This window comes from Bombus fervidus, chromosome 7, assembly GCF_041682495.2.
Source record: "Bombus fervidus isolate BK054 chromosome 7, iyBomFerv1, whole genome shotgun sequence".
NCBI classification, from domain to species: domain Eukaryota; kingdom Metazoa; phylum Arthropoda; class Insecta; order Hymenoptera; family Apidae; genus Bombus; species Bombus fervidus.
In genome coordinates this window covers 15758219-15777813 of record NC_091523.1, presented here as the reverse complement: position 1 = coordinate 15777813, position 19595 = coordinate 15758219, and the positions used below count along the sequence as shown (strand labels likewise).

Genomic DNA, 19595 nt, shown 5'->3' with positions numbered 1-19595 from the left:
CCTAATTAACAATGGAAATCGAACGAATGCGTGCAATTTAAAATAACAAAAGATCGCTCATCAAGTTGCTAACATTTCCTTCGATTTTCCATAGTTTTCGCACCGCGACAAGCACGCGTCGTGTCAGGGAACACGATGGTGAAATTGCACCATTAATTTAACAAGCGACGCGCCACACATTCGCCCGTAATTTCCAACGGGGTCATTAAGGTGGCGCTTATATTTCTTGTAACCATATTATCGAAAAATCTACGGGCTCGGAAATTGCCGGCATAGGTAAGACTATATAGATGCACGATCGCTTCTAACGACCTGCAACGAAACTCCGTGAATACATTCGGATCATCTCGTTTCCTCGTCCATCGCGCTACGAAACAGGCTACCCACCGTTCGACTCAAACATCACGAAACGATGACACGGAAAATATTACTTGGATGTTTCGTTCGCGCGATGAATCCTTAGGCTGAGGCAAACGTATTTTCCTCGCTTCCAATCGACGCTAAAAATTGCTCGACTATCAATTATCGCTTCCAGGTAAACGAATATTCTGAACTGAAACGAATCTGAAACTGAACGCGAATCCACGTTACGAATTTTCGAGGAAGTCGACCGACCAAATTCGTCGTTTCTTGTCTCCTTGTAGAACGTCGAGATCGGTTGGCCGCAATGTTCCAATAAGTCCGTGAATATCTATAAAAATGTCGGACATGTTTCCGAAACTTTAAATCGCTGGCTATTATTCCGACGGAGAGTAGACGAGCCGGCCGAAAGTTCTTCGATAAATCACCTTGAAAAAGCGAACAGGGCCGGTGGAAAGGCAGGGAGAAGGAAGGGGCGGAGTTGCGAAACTAATAAATATTAATACTGTATGGTTACTTCATAATCGATCGAAACCTTTTTCCAAGCATCCTTTACGAACAATTTAACCCAACCCTTGCCGGTTTACGGAGGGTCAGGTTAAATCTCTGTATTATCCGATCGGACACAGTTTCCGAAATTATTTCACGACGTCCATTCTCGCCAATTGCTTTGCGATAATTTTTTATTTCACCAATAAAAAAAAGGATTCGTCCGGTCAGACGCGCGATCGCGAAAAATCCGATAAATTTAACGGTGCGCGCCCGCGCTGCGTGAATCCTCGTAAACGTCGCGATATACATCCCCGTTCATTATGCAACGATATTGCACCGATATCTAGCGAGCGTGCGGGTCACAGAAAAAAAAAAAAAAAAAAAGAAAAAAAGGAAGCAGCGAGCATTAGTTTGGAATTGCAACGAATATCGGGAATATCGCGAGCGCGCGTCCACGCGTAACAGAACGAGATTTAACCGGGACGATGAATTTCACTCGTAATACAGGCCGAACACGCAACACCATGCGTAAATGTGGTTGTTTTCGAAAACATAATAGGAGTAATTGTCTCGCTCCACGTCCCAGAGGCTCTGAAACGCCGCGTGTACGCTTTGATCGAGACGTTGCACTATAGTCACCTGCGTCACTAATTTATACCTTTTGACAAGAAGAATAAATATTACGATACAAATAAATAATACAAAGGATAGATGACGATGCTTTCTACAAGTTGAAACTTTGCGTTCTCATTAAAGAGACGACTATAGGATATACCAGGGTCGAAGATAACGAAAGGCGAAATCAAGAAATGAAATATTTCGAAATACGAAATTGTAGTTGCACCGCGAGGTCAAGTCAGTGTAAACGAACGATTACGATAGTATTTCCAATAATATCGGATAAACGTTTAAACTGCTGGCATGAAGGTTCTTTTTCGAACTCTAACAGATTCTAGAAAATCCAGTATGCTAAAGTGAGATCGTTACTTTCAACCCCGGGTTATTCTACTGTCTGTGCGGTTCTCGAGCGTCGAATCTCGAATTAAAAACAAGAGAAACGATTTTTAGCGACAGCAGCTGTTACGAAAGAATTTACGAGCGAACCTCGAGGTAAGCCCGTTGGAAATTTGTTGGCATCGCGAACGTTCCGCGTTTATTGCGAGGAACGTAAACGTGTCGAGCATTATTACCTATCGTAATCCTTTTTGCAGAGTGCGTTTTGCAAATCCGATCCAATCTCCAAGCACAATTTCGCCATGTGATTTGGATGATATGCCGTCACCGGCGATAATTTACTCTCCATCGTCTCCATCACCAGTTTATCGACCACTTCGACATCGAAAGGGTTAAATGAGCTGAGCCGATAAGTGTTTTGATACCTGGGAACCTGCGTTGTTCGATCGATCGTGCGCCGCCAAATCGTGTTAATTAGACCGTGATCGTTCGTTTCTAAACCACAGCGTCTGTCCACACGTTTTCCATACATTACTTTTACGTACCTTCAATCGATCTCCACGTTTATGATAGAACACGCGACTTGCCGAATTCAGCAAAGCGGAGATCCTCGTCGACAACCTCTTCCTGTCTTGCATCTGCATCGATGTTTTTAAACGATTTAGCATTAACCTACCGATTCTTACTAATCGATCTATCATTTTACCTCGTTGAACTGTACTTGTCTCAGTTTGTCGATTTTTGGTAGATTCGGATTTGAAGACCGAAACCTCGACCCATGAACTTCGGCATTTTTGCTATGTTGCTGATTCATAGTCGGAAAATATAATTAAAAAGGACGACGTTCGAAAGTCGTCTGGACGCGGATCGAACAAAAGAACGTTCGCGGCAATGAAGTTGAATCTATATCGCGGTACACAGGCTTACGTCGAAGAAAACAAACGCGCAAATATTAGGGCGCGTTTAAAAAAAAGTTACCAGCGTTTGACGAGCTTTATTTCGAGCAACGAATAGAATCGGAAAAATAAAAGATACAAATTTCGTAGGTAACGAATTAACAGATGGATCGTAATAATAAATATGAACAAAGTTCGTGATTTTCAACGTCTCCACGAACGAATTGATAGAAATTCGAAAACGTAACTAACGATACGAGATTTTAATTGAGTGCTGTTAGACGAGGCACGAGTCTTTGTACGACCCTGGATGACATGACATCAATCGGTGCAGCTACTCGATGCTTTAATTTAGGGCCTCGCTATATCGCGGATATTCTGCCGCAAATACAATTTCCTATAGCTGGACTCGATACAAAGTCTAAATTCAATTTCCCACGACTCAGTGCAATTCACGTTTCAACGTAGCTCGATCTCGCTCGGTCGAGAGACTGAAACAATAAGATGAAGATACAGAGCGTTCGTATTGTAGCCAGGAGTCTCGCACAAAGCAAACAACGCACTGCGACTCTTAATTTATATCGAATATAAGAAGCTTAGTAAGGAAGAAAATCTTGAAAGAAAGTCTCGAGGAAATTCGCGTCTACTTATATTTTATTTCAATTTTCTTCGTCCTGTGCTCTTTAGACGGGTATTATCGAGAAGACGAATCAAAGTAGAAAGAGAAAATCGTATCTATCTCTTCTTCGTTCGTTCGATTCGCTTACCTGCTCGTGTAATATACGGGTGCATTATCGCGATCGTTGCTCGCGATTTTAACCCCAGGAACATCCACTTTCTCTCAACTTCAGCCTGTCCGCTTATTTATACTGGAACAGTATCAACGTGTTCGGAAATTAACAGCGACGAAAGCGTCGGAAAATCGGCTGGCGAGAAACTTTCTGACGTAGCAAGAGTTACTATCGCGTGTAACAAACGTAATTTTTGGAATCTTCGGACAAGAAAGCCGAAATTAAGCCGATTAGCGACGGGCAGTTGGAACTCGAAGGATCTTCTCAGTGGTAGAGTTTTATGTCGGAAACATCGAGAAATCGTTACAGGTATGGTGAATGCATCGCTATTAATCGTAAAAGTATTGAATATTCGGAAGATAAACGATAGGAAAGAAAGCCGAGAATGCAGGAGCATCGGCAGGCGCCTTATCTTTCTTAAAGGCAAACCTGTCGATTCGAATGCAACGCGGTACGCGAATAAATGGTAGAAGGAGCCGTGAACTTCGATTTTTCATCGATAAAATTCATAGTTGATTTATGCTAGCCGGCTTTATTGCGAGTTCTCGGGAATAAGGGAGATGGGCCGTGGGTTATAAGAGTTCGAGACACGCGCGAGTCTTCTCTCGATAAAACCGTCGATATTTGCGTGTACAGTGCATTCCTCGTATAATTCAACTTGCATTCTCGTCGATTACGTGACACCCATTGCTGATCCTATTCGCAATGAAAACTATAGGATTCTCTGCAATGGGAAAAGAATCTAAGAATAAGAAAACGGACGAACAACGGCCGTGCGACCGGTTCTTATCGATTTTCTAAGGAACTTGCTAACTGTAAACGTGCAAGTTTCCAGGCTCTGTCTGGCCCGTTGAATCTCACAGAGTGTTAATTGCTAAGATACTTTCATCGATTGGTAATTCGTAATGCTGCCGACGAGCCAGAACAAAGTGGCACAGAGTACTCTGAAAATTACGGTCGCCTTGTTCGAGCTCATTAACTTGGAGCTGGCAAGTCGTTAGATACCGTAGGAAGAAAGTTGCCCGTAGACTTGTACAACTACCTTCTCGTATAACAAATTTACTAAAACTCCGGTCGTCTACCGACCTTACAGGTGCCGCTCTAAATCTGCACGGGACTTAACTTTTCCATAACAAACGACATTCGAATTCTCGTTAAACGTGGAATTCGTGAAACGCGCGGATAAAAATATCGTTCGTTTGACAAACGTTTCCTAGATTTAGTCTCGAACGTGTTCACGTTTGTAGTTTAAAGTAAATGCTAAACGAATCGTTTCGCGAGAATTTATGATCGATCGAAGGAAAGTAGTCGAGCTTCGAACATTTGTCCGCGTGGAAAGCGAAAGAGTGCTATCACAAAATTGCACGCGCAGCATTGTTCCACGTAGCTGATAGTCGAACGACCATCGATCGCTTCGAGTCGCTGTTTCGTTCGTGCATAATTTAAACGGCGGCCGATTATCGCTAAACTTGTTGACGATTAAAACACAAGACTCGTTCGAGTATTCGAAGAAATTAAAATGAAAAATCTATGAAACGATAAATGATGTAAATGACAATATACGGGTCTTTATATCCTTTGTCGAAAACCACCGAAAAATCCCAACGATACACCGTTATAAATTCATAAAATTGCTATGACCAATTATCGATCGATTACTTTGAATAGGACTTTTTCCATAGAAAATGATTCGCAATCTCGAGGAAACGTTATGTGCCGATAAAATTGCTAGGAAAGATTTTAAATTTAAGTTTAGCTTGACAGTGAGATAGGGTAACACTTACTTACAATTTGCTTCAAGCTTTAAGATTTAAGCTGTCCGCTCCAGTGCAATTGTTAAATCCACACGCTACACCGTATGGATGGAGTAATAAATAGTAATAATAAAAAATTGCTTATCCGGCCATTCTGGTAGTTCTAGCGTTAAATAGAAACCTTTGTCCGGCCTGATTCAATTTTGACTTTTTTACAACGCTTGAAGAGCAAGGAATTGTAAGAAAGCGTTCATCCGTCACTTTATACACCGAGCACATTCGCGCGAGATTTTCAGCCCGAACGAAGAGACCGTTATACGCGAATTTAAATGCTTCTGTAAATAAGATAAAAGGCGAGAGGGATTACGGAGCAAAGTTGTTTGTCTTAATAATCGCAAGTGGAATCTGCACCAAACGGTTAAACGAAGCGCTCTTCGTTGGTTCCTGTATCCTCTGCTCAATCCATCGCGATAAGTAAAAGAAAAAGATGATACTTACGCTCGAAATTATTCGAACATTATTTCTATTCTCGATCAAACGTTTCTTGATTGTAAAATTACGAACAAATCAAACTGCGACTTTGGACATTTCGAATTCTCTTGAAAATTCCCAAATATTTCTAACGTAGCGATTACACCTTTGATCATCGAAACTTCCTCGATTTAACAGCTATTTTTAAAACACTTTCATTTTTTAATCCATCGGCTCGTTATCGTGCCCAATCGCGTCAAATGAAAATTCTCTTGATTAATCGCGAAATAAAATCAAGATGAGAAAGTCGACGAATATATACTTATCGTATCTTCCTCTCGTAATTTATCATATTACAAAGAAAAAAAAAAAGAAACGTTTCGATCGAAGGATCTTACCTGTTGGAGCGTGGAGAAGCTGCTCGGCTAGCGTCGAAGGGAATCCGTACGAAGCGACGATCGACGAGTCGTTAATCTTATACAAGATGTTGGAGTTGGAGGCGTAAGGTTAAAAGGAGACGGGCGACGTTTCCGGTATCCGTGGTAACGGCAATTTCTACTCGGAAATTCCGGCGATCGTGGTCAGAGAGGAGCACGCACCACAGGCGAAGAGACAAGAGCATCGGCTTCCCATGAATTTACATTGGCAATGTGTTCTCGTCTCCATTTCGCGGCAGCTACCTAACGGATGCTTCTGTGTGATTTGCATAAAATGAGACCGGTGAGCGTTCGCGGTGTCTCCCCGAGGGACGTGTGCACGGGCACAGTACGCATAGCTGGACTTCAGAACTGTCCCTTCCATTATCGGAAAACGTGGTCCGGATTTAATACCGATAAGCCGGTTAATCGACCGGACCACGTCGATGCGTTAACGTTACACGGAAATTAACTTAAAACTTCAAAAACCATCCTGTCGTTGCCATTCTCTTTCCATTCGTTCGCGAAGGATGAAAAATAAGAGCGATCGGTAGGCGACACAGGTTCCATTCGACTCGCCGACAGATCGCTAGAATAATCGAAACGAACCAGTGTTGGTTAACAGATATATTGTGCCTATTAACAAATCGTTCGTTTGTCCTGTTTCTCTTTTTTCTTTTTTAACTCGTAATCATACGAATCGCCAAGTATTTATTATTCTACAGGAATGTTACAGTCAGGCGTGAGGACAGAGTTCGGTGCACATCGATAAGGTGTTGGAGCGCAGCGAACGAGTTAGGAAATTCGCAGCACGACGCGCAACGTAACGAGTCATCTCTCGATGATATAATATTTCCAAGTGGAGGTTCGGTGGGTTCTCGATTCATAGAAAATTCAGTTCGCGCGGTAAACGTCGAAGCTCGTAAATCACAGGACCCGGGACCTCTTCTCTCGATGTGTGTCGTCCAACGAAAGTCGGGGATATGGTCGACGGGACGCGACGTCTTGACAGACAAAAGAGCGGCAGACGGAGAAGAGCTCGCTCACCGAAATATCGTGTCCACCAGTAGGACCAGGCTGAATAAAATCACTCTCCTGTTGATGTTCCCGGTACCGCCGTGCTGCATCGCCGCAGGATGTTCACCTAGAAAGAAAGTCCGTTCACCGAGTTTGATCTGTCGCAGCGATCCATCGCGTAGAACTAGGACACCGGGAGGAAGGAGAGAAAATTTCGTGCAAATTTCGAAAATTCCACCGGCAAATGAAATTTACATAACGAGAGTAGCTGCTAGTTTAATTTCAATTCGCGATTATTTTTTCGTCCCGCGCGATTCCCCTGCGTTTCCGATTTGTTCGTTACCGGCTAACGAGAAAACTGTAACGAGTTACGCGAGTTACGACAATCGCCATCCAACGTCGTTCAAGGAATTACACGTACTTTAAACGACGTAGAATTCGTAAATTTCTCCTTAACACGAGCGTTCTTTCCTTTACCACTTTCCTTTCCTTTATCCACGTATATCCTTGTTCATATTCGCATTCTTGCTTTCGTTTACCGGCTAACTATTCGTTCGTTCGCGAACTTTTGCATGCTACGAAGCGATCGAAAGTACTCCGGTGAAATTTCCTCCGGTAAACCTTTCGATAAGGGCCTTTCGTGAAATGTTCTTAAAGTACGTCGACGATGCTTTGATGCTTCAACGGAATCTCGAAGGTTTGATGGAACGAAGCAGGTATTTTTGTTTATCCCGAGGAGAGGCCTCCCCTTCGAGATTTAATCGAGCGTATTTTATATATTTTATCCTCACCGTTCAACACGTGAACCATCACATTTGCCGGAGCAACTTTGCTCGAGACGCACGTGTAATTCCCGCTGTCATCGAGCTGAGCACGCGTTATTAGCAGCTTGCTAGTGGTCCCGTTCTTACCTTTCTCCGTTTCCAGGGAAACGCCACCCCTGCCAAAGGTAAAGACGTTATTACACACGAATCCCGATAACCGATCTAATATCGATGCTGTCTCGTGTTTTGACCGATGTTTGCTTTCGCAGCTACCGATTCGATTCGCCGCGTAATCGAGACGGTCGTGCAATTATTTTCTTTTTTTTTTTTTTTTTTACAATTTATTTCTTCCCTTTTTCCTCTCTCTTTGATCGCGCTCGACAGACACCAAAGAAGAATAAACGAAAGTTGATATTAAGATGGGACGCACCTTGGACCATCGAAATCGATCACCGCACCGGCATGGTACCAAGTCACGTTACTCGGAGGAATATCTTGCACGTCCACGATGCAGGTCAAGCTGATCGTACTGCCCCTCTTCACGTAAACCTCTTCGGGCCCGGTGATCTTTGCCTGAACATCTAATATATCAAGACGATGAAGAGGAGCGGAAAATACGAGTCGACCAACTGTTTGACGCATGACAAATTAAGGGGTTCGCTGGTCGGTGAGTTTGTGTATAGATCCGGAGCGGAGATCCTGCTTTAGAAATTCACGACAAGACTTAACTGAAAGTCCGGGCCGGATAACGTACATGAATAAAGAATCAATGAATAAAAGATACTCGCGAGTAAGTAAAATTTATTCATAGCTGTGCCGTTATTTTAGCCGATAAGTAGGATAACTAGCAGTCGAAGCAAAAGGTGCTCGCGCGACGACACTGAACGCTTTAAGGAAGGCGATATTTGTCACCGGAAAGAAAGATTTAAACGTTAATTAGAACACGGCCTCGTGAAAATGCGATTCAAGCTGTACAAGATTACGCAAAGTAGGCGGCTTCCGTGTCTCCGATCCCTTGAAAAGTTTCGCTCAACGAAACCGTGGGCGAGTGTTCAATTTTCTGCTCGCCAAACGAGCGAACGAACGAACGGACGAACAGCTCGTCCCGAATAGAACGTTTTCCACGGAAAATGAACCTAAGCGTCTAGCGTGGATATCGAGTAAGGGGGTCCGAAGAAGCGACAGAAACTCACCCAAAACTTTCAAAGTAACCGCTCTATATATCTTGGGTTCTGTATTAACTTGACACTCGTAAATGCCGGCATCCCGTGGTTGCACGTAATCTATTCGCAGATTCCAGTCGTCGCGCTCCGGATTGCCGACTATCGTAAATCTTGCGTCGCTCGTATAAGTCACTGACATGGATGTTAAGATGTGTAAGTCCCTTTTTCGAATCCATGACACCTGGGACAAATACCGAATGAGATATGGAAAATTTTGCTGGCCGTTAACTAGCCGTGATATCGAGTCCCTTTTACATGCCTCTACCCCCGTGAAATACGCACGTCGTCACGTTCCACGCTGTCGAGTTACGCTTCCTGTTTCTCTCGCGTTTCGATACGATCTGACAAATTCGTTATTGGAAAGCCAACTGACTGCGTTCAAAGGCGATATAAACGAGTTAAGATCGCTTGGAAAAAGGAAGAATTTTTCGCGATAAGAAGTAGGTAAACGGTTGTAGCGCAAAAAGAAGCTTGAAGAGAGAAGCATTTATACCGCAACGCGCTAATCGTTTATCCATTAACCAAGGAAATTAGGAAAGCATTCGTAAATTCAAGAACACGTTGCGCGAAAGCGTCACTTTACATTCCAGTTAACGTACCAGAACTACGATACCTTCTTCCGTTAATTAACCGGCCAAATATTTACATATTCTCTCTTTTTATCTCGATCCATTTAAAAGATTTCAATCGAGAATTTCATATTGCTCTGGCAGTTTGCTTCTCGCGATTTACGATTACTGGGATTTCTACGGTATACGATCTTAAACTGCTCTTGTAACTTAAATATTTACCAGAGCATCGTATCCTAAATTTCTAGTACATCCTACGTTTCGAGTATATACGGAAATATAGTTTCGACTATCTCGCCGTAATTCCAAATAGCACGTGATCCTAATTCGCAAAGTAGCGGTAACATTGTTCTTGCAATAATCTACCAATTATTACGAGTCGAAATGAAAATTATAATTAATTCTATTTGGTTGTTTCTTAAATTGAATTAACTCTAATTTCATTGATTTTCTTTGAAACATATGAAAGAAAGAATTCTTTTACTTTCTTTATTTTTTAGAGCTTCGAACAAAACTATATATATATATATATATATATATATCTTACGGTGTGTAAATAGAACAACGTAATCTCGCGAAAATCTAACTAAACGTTTATTCGCGAAGTAACGTTGTTTTCTTCGAATTTGATTCGCTATTATTTCTAAAGTTTCTAACGTAATTGCGAAGCGTGCAATGTGACACTACTATTCAAAGAAACGTGAAACTCACGGTTCTGTTCCCCAAGTTCTTAACACGACACAACAGCACAACAGTTTGTCCAACAACGGTGGTCACTTTTTGGGATGAGTCTTTATAAAAATACGTCCTCTTCGTTCCTCGTTGCGAGCGTTCCCCTTTATCGGGCTTTTCCCCATCGAATCGTTGCACCGCTAAAATTCAGGTATCACGCTTGAACCATCGGAAAGCTTTGCCCTTTCGTTTACGAACTTCTATATCCAGCTTTTTAAATCAAACGACCCAAAGATTAAAGCGTCTGACGCTAGCCAATTTTTACATACTGCAACCTATTTGCTTAATAAATCCCACAAGCAATTCTTTTCATCAAGAAAAATTTTTAAATACCGAATAATCAAAGAATCATCTTTTCGTGAATTTTTTACCAATAAAGTATCCTTCGTTGTCTCGTTCATCGTAACGCACATAATTACGTATGATTCTAATGAAAAAGAGATTGTAAAAATTGAATGGAAATACTAATGATCATAATAATATATAATTCTTTAATTTATCAAATCTATCATCGATCATATTAATTATTACTATTGATTCACAGCAATCTGCAATCAACGAAGATTTGCGTTTTTTTTTTTTTTTTTTTTAAATTGTACACTGAGACTAATTGTACCTAAGTTGCGGTGACCGGAAGGCGGTTCTGCGTGTAACAGGTATCCGATTCCAAGCAATATAAGGGCCATGCCATGGAACGGTGCCATTTTTTTACGTACGAGACTCTTTCATCTTCATTCGTCGCTCTTTCTGTTTCCCTAAAGTTTTAACGTATCTCCAAGAACCATCGATGATCTGTCGGTCATCGCTCGATCATTACAATTCTTCGTCCTCCATCTCCTGAAGAATTTCTTCGAGGTAGTCATGTAACCGACGCTTTTACTTCTTGCAAGTAATAAATGAACTAAATTTTCACCCACATAATTCATAAATGCTTCGATTCCATCACAAGATAACGATTACTGTAATCTTATATGTTTCTTTAATGATCTTATAATCTAAATCGTTAAGGTAACAAAGATCTCGATCAAAGAAGAAAAGAAGAGAAAGAGCTGCACGTATTCAATGAGAAGATAATCTTAAATAAGTTTAAAATAAACTTCTTGTCTCGATGATAACAGTGGGTTTATTGATAGAAAAAGACGCGACGTTTAATATCCTTGTCTTTATTCAAGAAACAATGCAAAATGAAAAACGTAAAGAAAACTTGTTAGCTTGGCTACTTTTCGACGCTCGATCATCGAAGATTCAACGACGGAACAGCTTCAAGAACAGCGCGCTTCGATAGCGTTCCAAATACTGAAAGCTGCTCCTGCTCGAGGAAACGAAAAAGCTAAAATCAGGGTGCAGTGGCGCCTCGCGATGCTCCCGATATTTGCGATTGCGCCAACAACTCGATCCATTCTTATAATCTCTATCTAAAACGTCCTATTTATCCTTTAATTATGAGAGAAGTTTAGCTTTTACCAAAATTAAATACGCATTTAAAAATCGCATATCCTAGAATATCTATAAAAATTCAGGAGAATAAGGGATATGATATTGAATCAAAATTATTTTATAGGAAAAATATTAAAAATAATATATCGCACTTCAATGATTTAATAATTGTTTAACAGAAATACAGGCACCGACCGTTCAATGTGCAAGCGTCAACATGAAAGATTAATATATACATACATGTATAAAGATACATTTTAAATTCTTCCAATAAAGAAAAAGGAATACCATATATATATATATATATGATTTTCATTCAACACAAATATTACATACATATTAGGTAATAAAATATAGTCTGAATTTTCTTATTTTTTTTCCATTAACAGGTACGTATATACTTACATACTAGAATAAACTTTTTATAATAGAAAACATGATAAAATTTATATATTATAACGACACTCCTTTACTAATAGGATATAAACGTATAAAAATATCCAATAATTTAGTGATAACATACTACTGAGCAAAATAAAATTTTATATACACGTATTATGTATATTCAATATACACCATAGAAATCTAATTCCTAAAGAAATCACCTTTTGTACCACCAGTCTTTGAAACCAATTCGATATCGGATATTTTCATCGATTTCGGAGAAGCCGCGTATTTGCACATATCATAAATTGTTAAAGCCGCAATACTCACAGCTGTTAAAGCTTCCATCTCTACACCAGTTTTACCAGTACATCTAACTTCCGCTGTGATCTCTATGCAATGTAATTCTTCGTTTAAACGCAAAAATACATTTGCATAAGATAACGGAAGTGGATGACATAATGGTATTAAATCAGAAGTACGTTTTGCTGCCATGATACCCGCTAATTGTGCTACAGACAATACATCGCCTTTTTTTACATTATTTTCAGCTATCAATTTGCTTATCGTTGAATTAACTTGTACAATTCCTCTTGCTATTGCAACGCGTTTAGTTTCGTTTTTCGAACCAACGTCCACCATGCTTGCTTTGCCACTTTGATCCACATGCGACAGAGACGAAAATACTCTTGCATTTGTACCATTTTTAAACTGTGGTCTCACGTAATCCATTAAATACTGTCGCGGTATATTATTTTGTAAATTTTTATATCTTCTCAGGTGTACATATTTCTTTGTAACTGTAAGTACAAATGTAAAGTTAAACGTATGGTAGTAGTTTTGAAACTGCATTATTAATAGCAAAAACATTGAGCGATAACGTTTGTGCGAATAGCATCGATACATTATTTTATATTAACTTAAAATTCCCGTAATAATAGATTAACCCCCAATCAGAATCATTGGCCTGTTTTCCATGCGGGATAGATTCAACATTCCTGAAACACATACATTGTCGAAAACATATAAACGTTATCGCTTTACACCTAGATTAATATTTTATGACAAGATAATCTTTCATCGCTTAATCCTACACCAATCATGTGGATTAAAGATAAAACTTAATACCTGCATGTTGCTTCTTTTTACGCCATACTGCTTCTCTAATCATTTCTTTTAAAACATCGTCAGATGCTCCGCTACGTAACGCATCTCGAAGAGATACTTCCCCTTTTCCCTCGAATAAACAAACTTTTAAATTTCCATCTGCTGTTATTCTTAACCGATTACACGAGTTACAAAAATGGTCACTCATTGATGTAATAAATCCAATTTGTCCTGTAAATCCAGGTACAAAGTATGCCTATTACAAAAAGATAAATTATGCTTTTACCAACAGATATATAAATTAAACAATGAACTTATATAATATTTTAAATTACACACTTTAGATGTATCATTGTACTCATTTGGAAGACGTTGCAAATCAGGATATGTATCTCTAATAAGATTTTTCATGGCCTTGAAAGAAACCATTTTATTCTCTTTCCACTCATTACCTTGGAAAGGCATATACTCGATGAAACGTACATCAATCGGACGATCTTTTGTTAGATTAACAAAATCAATTATCTCGTCATCGTTAGAACCTTTCATTACCACACAGTTTATCTATGATTTATTTTATATAAATTTTTATATAGCTTTAATAGTAAATAGACACAAACTTTTGTTTAATTCTTTCTCACCTTTACTGGATTGTAACCTAATTGAATAGCAAGATCAATTGCAGCCATAACTCTAGACCATCCCTTTCTACGGGTAAATTGTTCAAAACGATTTTCTCTTAAGGTATCTAATGAAATATTTATTGCATCTAACCCAGCGTGTTGAAGTGATGGTAACTGGCGCGTTAATGTCAATCCATTAGTAGTAATTGCAATTTGTTTTAGATTAGGCAATTGTTTTAATCCAGCTATAATAATTATTTTTACTCAATAAGAAAATTCAATATGTGATATATATTGAATGTAAGAATATTTACCAATAATATCCACAATGTCTTTCCTAACGGTTGGTTCACCACCAGTTAAACGTATCTTATTTACACCTTCATTTACAAATAATTCAGCTATTTTAATTATTTCATCTGTTTTTAAAATACCATCATTTTTTGTCAACTTAACTCCTTCTGCTGGCATACAATATAAGCCTGTAATAAACGTAACATCTCATAAAAACATTTCAATTAAAGCAGTGAATATGATTTGATGAATACTCACATCGAAGATTACAACGTTCAGTAATAGAAATACGTAAGTATGTATGACGTCTTCCAAATGAATCTGTGAGTATATCATTGTTATCTGTTTTATTTAACAATTCTCTAAATCGCTGCACCTGTAATGAAATAGGAAATATAGTGATGCAATTTTTTCACCATTTCATTTATTATAATATAACGCAATAATCTGAAATATATATGTACTATTCATGAACAAATATATGTTTCTTTCACAAATAAAAACATACTCACTCTACGTGAAACATTAGATGACACATATGCTTCAGTGGATGAATACACAGCACCGAGAATCGATTTCACAGTATTAATTTTACGAAACATTTAAGTAATATATCTTCTCAAAAAGTACAATGATCTATAACCTCTGTGTTTAGTAGAAAATATTTTAATTTTCTACATAAGGAATAAAAAAATTATATAATTCCAGAAACTCCAAGATGGGCGACGTATTCGCGTTATCTCTTTGGTGATTTCATTAGAACTATGTTATATGTTCTAGCTATGCAAGTATTTATCCTCAGAACAGTAGAGAACATCTTCAATAGCATTCAATTTGACGAAATCTATCATCGTAATAACAAATATTAATCCTACGATATGATTCGAATTACTTTGCCGCCTTTGTTCATTTCAACCAATCATGATACGCTTTATATAACCATTGCATATATTTTCTAGAATCTTTCACATATACGAAGTTTGACAGTTTAGCGTTGACTAGTTTGTACATAATCAATTATACGGTACGTGTAACCTATCAAGAAATGATTATTATCTTTATAACTGACTGTTATCTAAGCTATTAGAGGAATAAATTTCAGGAGACATGTCTTTATTTCCAGCTTATTCAAGTGAATCGAACAAATCTTCGATATCCAATGAATCGAAGAATTTTACAAAAGGTTAATTAAATACTTCATATATCAATGTCAATTATAAAATTGGCTATAATATGATAATTATTTTTAATTATAGAAAATGAGACAACTAGTTGGTTATGCAATTCCAGTTACTTAGAACAAATTTCATCTAGCAATCTTGTCAACTATTCTTCTGAATCTTCGGATGAGACTACAAATGAAACTTCTTATTTACATAAACAAGAAACTATACATACTACCGCTTTAAAGAATCAGAAGCCTATATCTGGAGAAAGAAGAACATCTAAACATATAAAGAAAAAGAAAAAGGATAAAAAAAGATATGCATATGGGGAACGTGAATATGAGAAAGATGTAGAAAATGTATATTTTGAAGATAAGTACAGAGACAAGGGAAATAATAATATAAATACACTTTACTCTAGTACCAAACCGTATTATGATATTAAAATAAATTCCCTTGGTTTTATTCCTTATAAAAAATCAAAAAAAGATAGTTATGAAAGATATTATGTAAAAAACATTGATTATATAGAAAAAAATAAAAAGAAAGATACTATTATCAGAAAAGAATCTATCACTAATTCGTCAAAAGAAGAGCAATCTACTCCTTCATGGTACATTAAGTTAGAAGAATTGCAGAAAGCTAAAACTAAAGAATATAATGAAAAATTGACAAATGATCCAAATGATATTCAATTATGGATTGAATATATAGAATTTCAGGTATATTATATTTGTATCTACTAAGAATTATTAAGACTTCTTGCATAAATATTTTATTTCACATTTGCAGGATACATTAGGGTATTTTCAACAATATCAAGCTGCAAAGGATGTTCATAGAGTAACAACATTAAAAAAATTGTCTATAGTTGAAAAAGCCTTGGAAAAAAATATAGAATGTACAGATTTATTAAAATTAAAGTTATCTTTCATGGGAGAACTTTTGCCTGCTGATGAATTTTCAAAGCAACTTGAAGTCCTAGTTAACAAAGATACAGGAAATGTTATTTTATGGCAAGAATTTATTATGACTACACAAGCTTCAGTAGCAATGTGTACAGTACCAAAAGTTTTAGATTTATATTCAAAATGTTTTTGTATTTTAAAGCAAAAAGCTAGAACAAATCCTCGAGTATATGACGAACGATTACTACGTATGTAAAAAGTCGTAAATTATTTTATTTTTCTAATATATTGAGTAAAATGATAATGTATAACTTATTATGAATAGAAATATTGTACTGGTGTCTAACGTTTTTACGACATACTGGACTTTGGGAACAAATGTGGGAAACAATACGTTTGAATCTTATTCTGAATCTTAGCTTAGATAAAGACAGTCTATCCTTTAAAAAAACAATAGATGAGAAGAAATTAAGTGAGTTACTAATTAGTAAAAAGATATTATTTATTTCCTACATATTTATTAGCGTTATCCAATTACAGTTGGAATGGAGGAAGTAATATTGATGTCAAGATTACCACTCAATCAATTATGGCAAAGAACAGAATCATTAAGAGAGAATTGCCATTGGATTAGCGTCAATAGAAGTGAATTAGACTTAGTTGGTGATTCTCGAAGATTTGTTTTACCCGACGATGTCGCAGATTTTGTTCATCCAATACTTTCAAGAAATTTGAGTTTTCGAATGGCGATTCATACATTACTTTTACTTAAAGTACCACTATTACCTACTCGGAACTATATGTTAAAAGTATGTCTGTATATATACAACGCGAACCAATTAGTAATTAATTTCCCACATTAAAATATTTGATATATATTGCTTTATTGATGTTCCAATAGTACTTATTATATACTTTGCTTATTTTCAGATGTTAACATTAGAAGAACTTGATTGGGGTGTAGAAACCTCAGAAGTGTTGCTTCCATTTTTTTATCCTATGGTAGGTGAAATGACTGGTTGTAATGAAAGAAGGGAACTATTAAAAGGCATACTTGAAGGACGTTTAACGTCAGGTCCTCAGTACCTTACGTTTCACCCTGCACAAGAATCATATTTGGATTTTATACGCGATATATTTTTTACAATCGCTGAAAATTTACCTCCTCTGCAACGTACAAGTATATATGTTTGGTGGTTAAGATTTGAAAGATTGCTCATTTTTCTTCAAAAAGATGATCTATTAAAACATGATAACAAGTAAGATTTATCTCATATTATTTTATATAAGTAGAAAAATTCGAGGGCTTATGTATTTATATGTATTTTACAGACGAAAAAAATTGAAAACAATATTAAAGGAATTCTTAAAAAAGGACGAAAATAGGAATAATTTACATTTTTATAGGGAATATGCATTGATAGAAAAAGAAATAGGAAAATTTGATAATTGCGTAAATGTTTTACAGACAGCCATTCAATCTCAAACTGCATGTCCTTCTGAAATTCATAATCCTGAAGAAAAATCAGCACTTCTAAGTTTGTATCGGACATTTATTGAAACTTTACTTAATTCAGAAACATATAAGGAAACGCATAAAACACAGATATTAAATATTATGAGACAAATAATACCCGAAACAAATGGAAACCAGTTACTACAAGTGGAACAATATTTAGAAAATTGCATACAAAATTTTTTACAAGAAGTTCCTTCAGAAAATGAAGAAAATATATATTTTTTACCAAATATCAAATGTGATACAATTGTTTGCTATGCGTATTTACTATATGTACGAGATTCCGATATTAATAGAATAACTAGCATGTTTAGAAGCTGTATAAATCATTACAAAGACAGCCATTCTTTACAGGTATTAAACCTCATTTCTTTGTTTTTTATAATACAGATTGTATTATATATTTAACGTATTTTATGTTTCAGGAAATATTACGGGAAAGTCAAATAGCGCTTTTGCAGTTACATTATAAACGGATTCAACATAAAAATCTCCTAAAGTCAGAAGTAGATGATATGATAAAATTATATCCAAATAACTTTTTTGCCCTTTCAGTATTTGCATGTATTGAGGTATATATAATAAAAATAATTTTTATATTATGGCACAAAATATTTTAATTATAATATTTATTTGACAGAGTGAATTGCCTCTTTGGAAAAGCAAGAGTCGCGTGACAAAGCTTCAATTATGGAAAGCATTTGCTATGTGTTTAGCAAGTCGGAAACGTATTCATTATTTACAAGAGCTTAAAGATTATGTTAGTATGAACGCAGCAATTAATAAATTACTATATTTTCATCAAACACTTGCAAGGTATGTCCCTAAATAATCTATGTCAATTTGTTATATAGCATTTAAGAAAATTAAAAACAAATATTACATTTACAGGATACCAACAATTAAAAATTGCCCCCTGTTATGGAGATTATATATGCTACTTCTTAGGGAATATAATCTGTGTGAAAAAAAAGGAGAAGAAGTATACCATGAAAGTGTTGCATTATGTCCTTGGGCTAGAAGCATTTACATTGATGCAGCCGAGGTTGCACCTCAAATTCTTACGCAAGTTCAAGACGTAATACGAGAAAAAGAATTAAGAATGCATGTTACCCCAGAAGAATTGGACGTCTTACGCGGTTGATGTTAATGTATGGATATGTAAATATTTTATACTTAGTTAATCATTTATGTAAATAATATTTCTTTATAATGTGTGTATATATATATATACGTAAAAATAAAAATCCTATAAAAAATATACATTATTAATTTTATGAAAGATATAAGTTTTATAATTATACAAAGTAACAATTTACAACACTTACTAAAGGCATACCAAAACATAATCGTATACATATGTTGAAATGATATTAGATTGCGGTTATAAGTTCATTGGGAAATACATAAGTGATAAATAAATATTAATGGTTCTATGATGATTATTCTCATACAATATAGCAAAGATGTAATATAATACAGAATAGTAATTAATAGATACAATTAATAATTCAATTTATTCGAGTACTGCAATCGTAAGTAAAAATTTAGGTTAAAGTAATTGTCATTGTAATAATTATTGTAATAATAATTGTGTTATTTTATCAGTGCTATTCACAAATATAAAATTTCTCTCATTTTGTCAATTAATCATTCAGAAAAAGCTGAAATTCAAAATATAAAATGTTTGATCTGTTATTTAATAATCTTTTTAGTGT

The 19595-nt window shown here is 36.5% G+C and overlaps 4 protein-coding genes across 7 annotated transcripts; 1 reads left to right on the top strand and 3 right to left on the bottom strand.

Annotated features, from left to right (window-relative positions):
• Positions 1 to 1226: 1226 nt before the first annotated feature.
• LOC141445797 (dynein light chain Tctex-type protein 2B) lies at positions 1227 to 2620 on the bottom strand. The gene is made up of 4 exons (XM_074111834.1): positions 2513 to 2620; positions 2352 to 2444; positions 2043 to 2239; positions 1227 to 1510 (listed from the first exon to the last, which is right to left on the bottom strand). Exons 1-4 carry the CDS (start codon positions 2618 to 2620, stop codon positions 1345 to 1347), a joined length of 564 nt encoding a protein of 187 aa, XP_073967935.1. The 3' UTR covers positions 1227 to 1344.
• LOC139988689 (nuclear exosome regulator NRDE2) lies at positions 1654 to 19361 on the top strand. The gene is made up of 12 exons (XM_072006375.1): positions 1654 to 1668; positions 15355 to 15467; positions 15541 to 16172; positions 16243 to 16606; positions 16684 to 16830; positions 16899 to 17167; positions 17289 to 17617; positions 17691 to 18231; positions 18303 to 18449; positions 18518 to 18693; positions 18769 to 19028; positions 19161 to 19361. The coding sequence occupies exons 2-11, from the start codon at positions 15392 to 15394 to the stop codon at positions 19019 to 19021; spliced, it is 2934 nt and encodes a 977-aa protein (XP_071862476.1). The 5' UTR covers positions 1654 to 1668; positions 15355 to 15391; the 3' UTR covers positions 19022 to 19028; positions 19161 to 19361.
• LOC139988708 (protein CEPU-1) lies at positions 6747 to 11810 on the bottom strand. The gene is made up of 6 exons (XM_072006404.1): positions 11056 to 11810; positions 10419 to 10579; positions 9109 to 9319; positions 8346 to 8496; positions 7943 to 8091; positions 6747 to 7278 (listed from the first exon to the last, which is right to left on the bottom strand). The coding sequence occupies exons 1-6, from the start codon at positions 11141 to 11143 to the stop codon at positions 7178 to 7180; spliced, it is 861 nt and encodes a 286-aa protein (XP_071862505.1). The 5' UTR covers positions 11144 to 11810; the 3' UTR covers positions 6747 to 7177.
• Positions 12008 to 15316, bottom strand: Mocs1 (Molybdenum cofactor synthesis 1). Of its 4 annotated transcripts, none has more exons than XM_072006387.1 (8): positions 14797 to 15315; positions 14543 to 14660; positions 14305 to 14472; positions 14009 to 14235; positions 13707 to 13931; positions 13389 to 13623; positions 13165 to 13258; positions 12895 to 13060 (listed from the first exon to the last, which is right to left on the bottom strand). In XM_072006387.1, exons 1-7 carry the CDS (start codon positions 14884 to 14886, stop codon positions 13203 to 13205), a joined length of 1119 nt encoding a protein of 372 aa, XP_071862488.1. In that variant the 5' UTR covers positions 14887 to 15315; the 3' UTR covers positions 12895 to 13060; positions 13165 to 13202. The 4 variants fall into 4 exon arrangements, with proteins under 4 accessions (XP_071862485.1, XP_071862486.1, XP_071862488.1 ...); XM_072006386.1 differs by having other exon boundaries at positions 13181 to 13258; XM_072006384.1 differs by lacking the exon at positions 13165 to 13258 and having other exon boundaries at positions 12008 to 13060; positions 14797 to 15314.
• Positions 19362 to 19595: the final 234 nt, after the last annotated feature.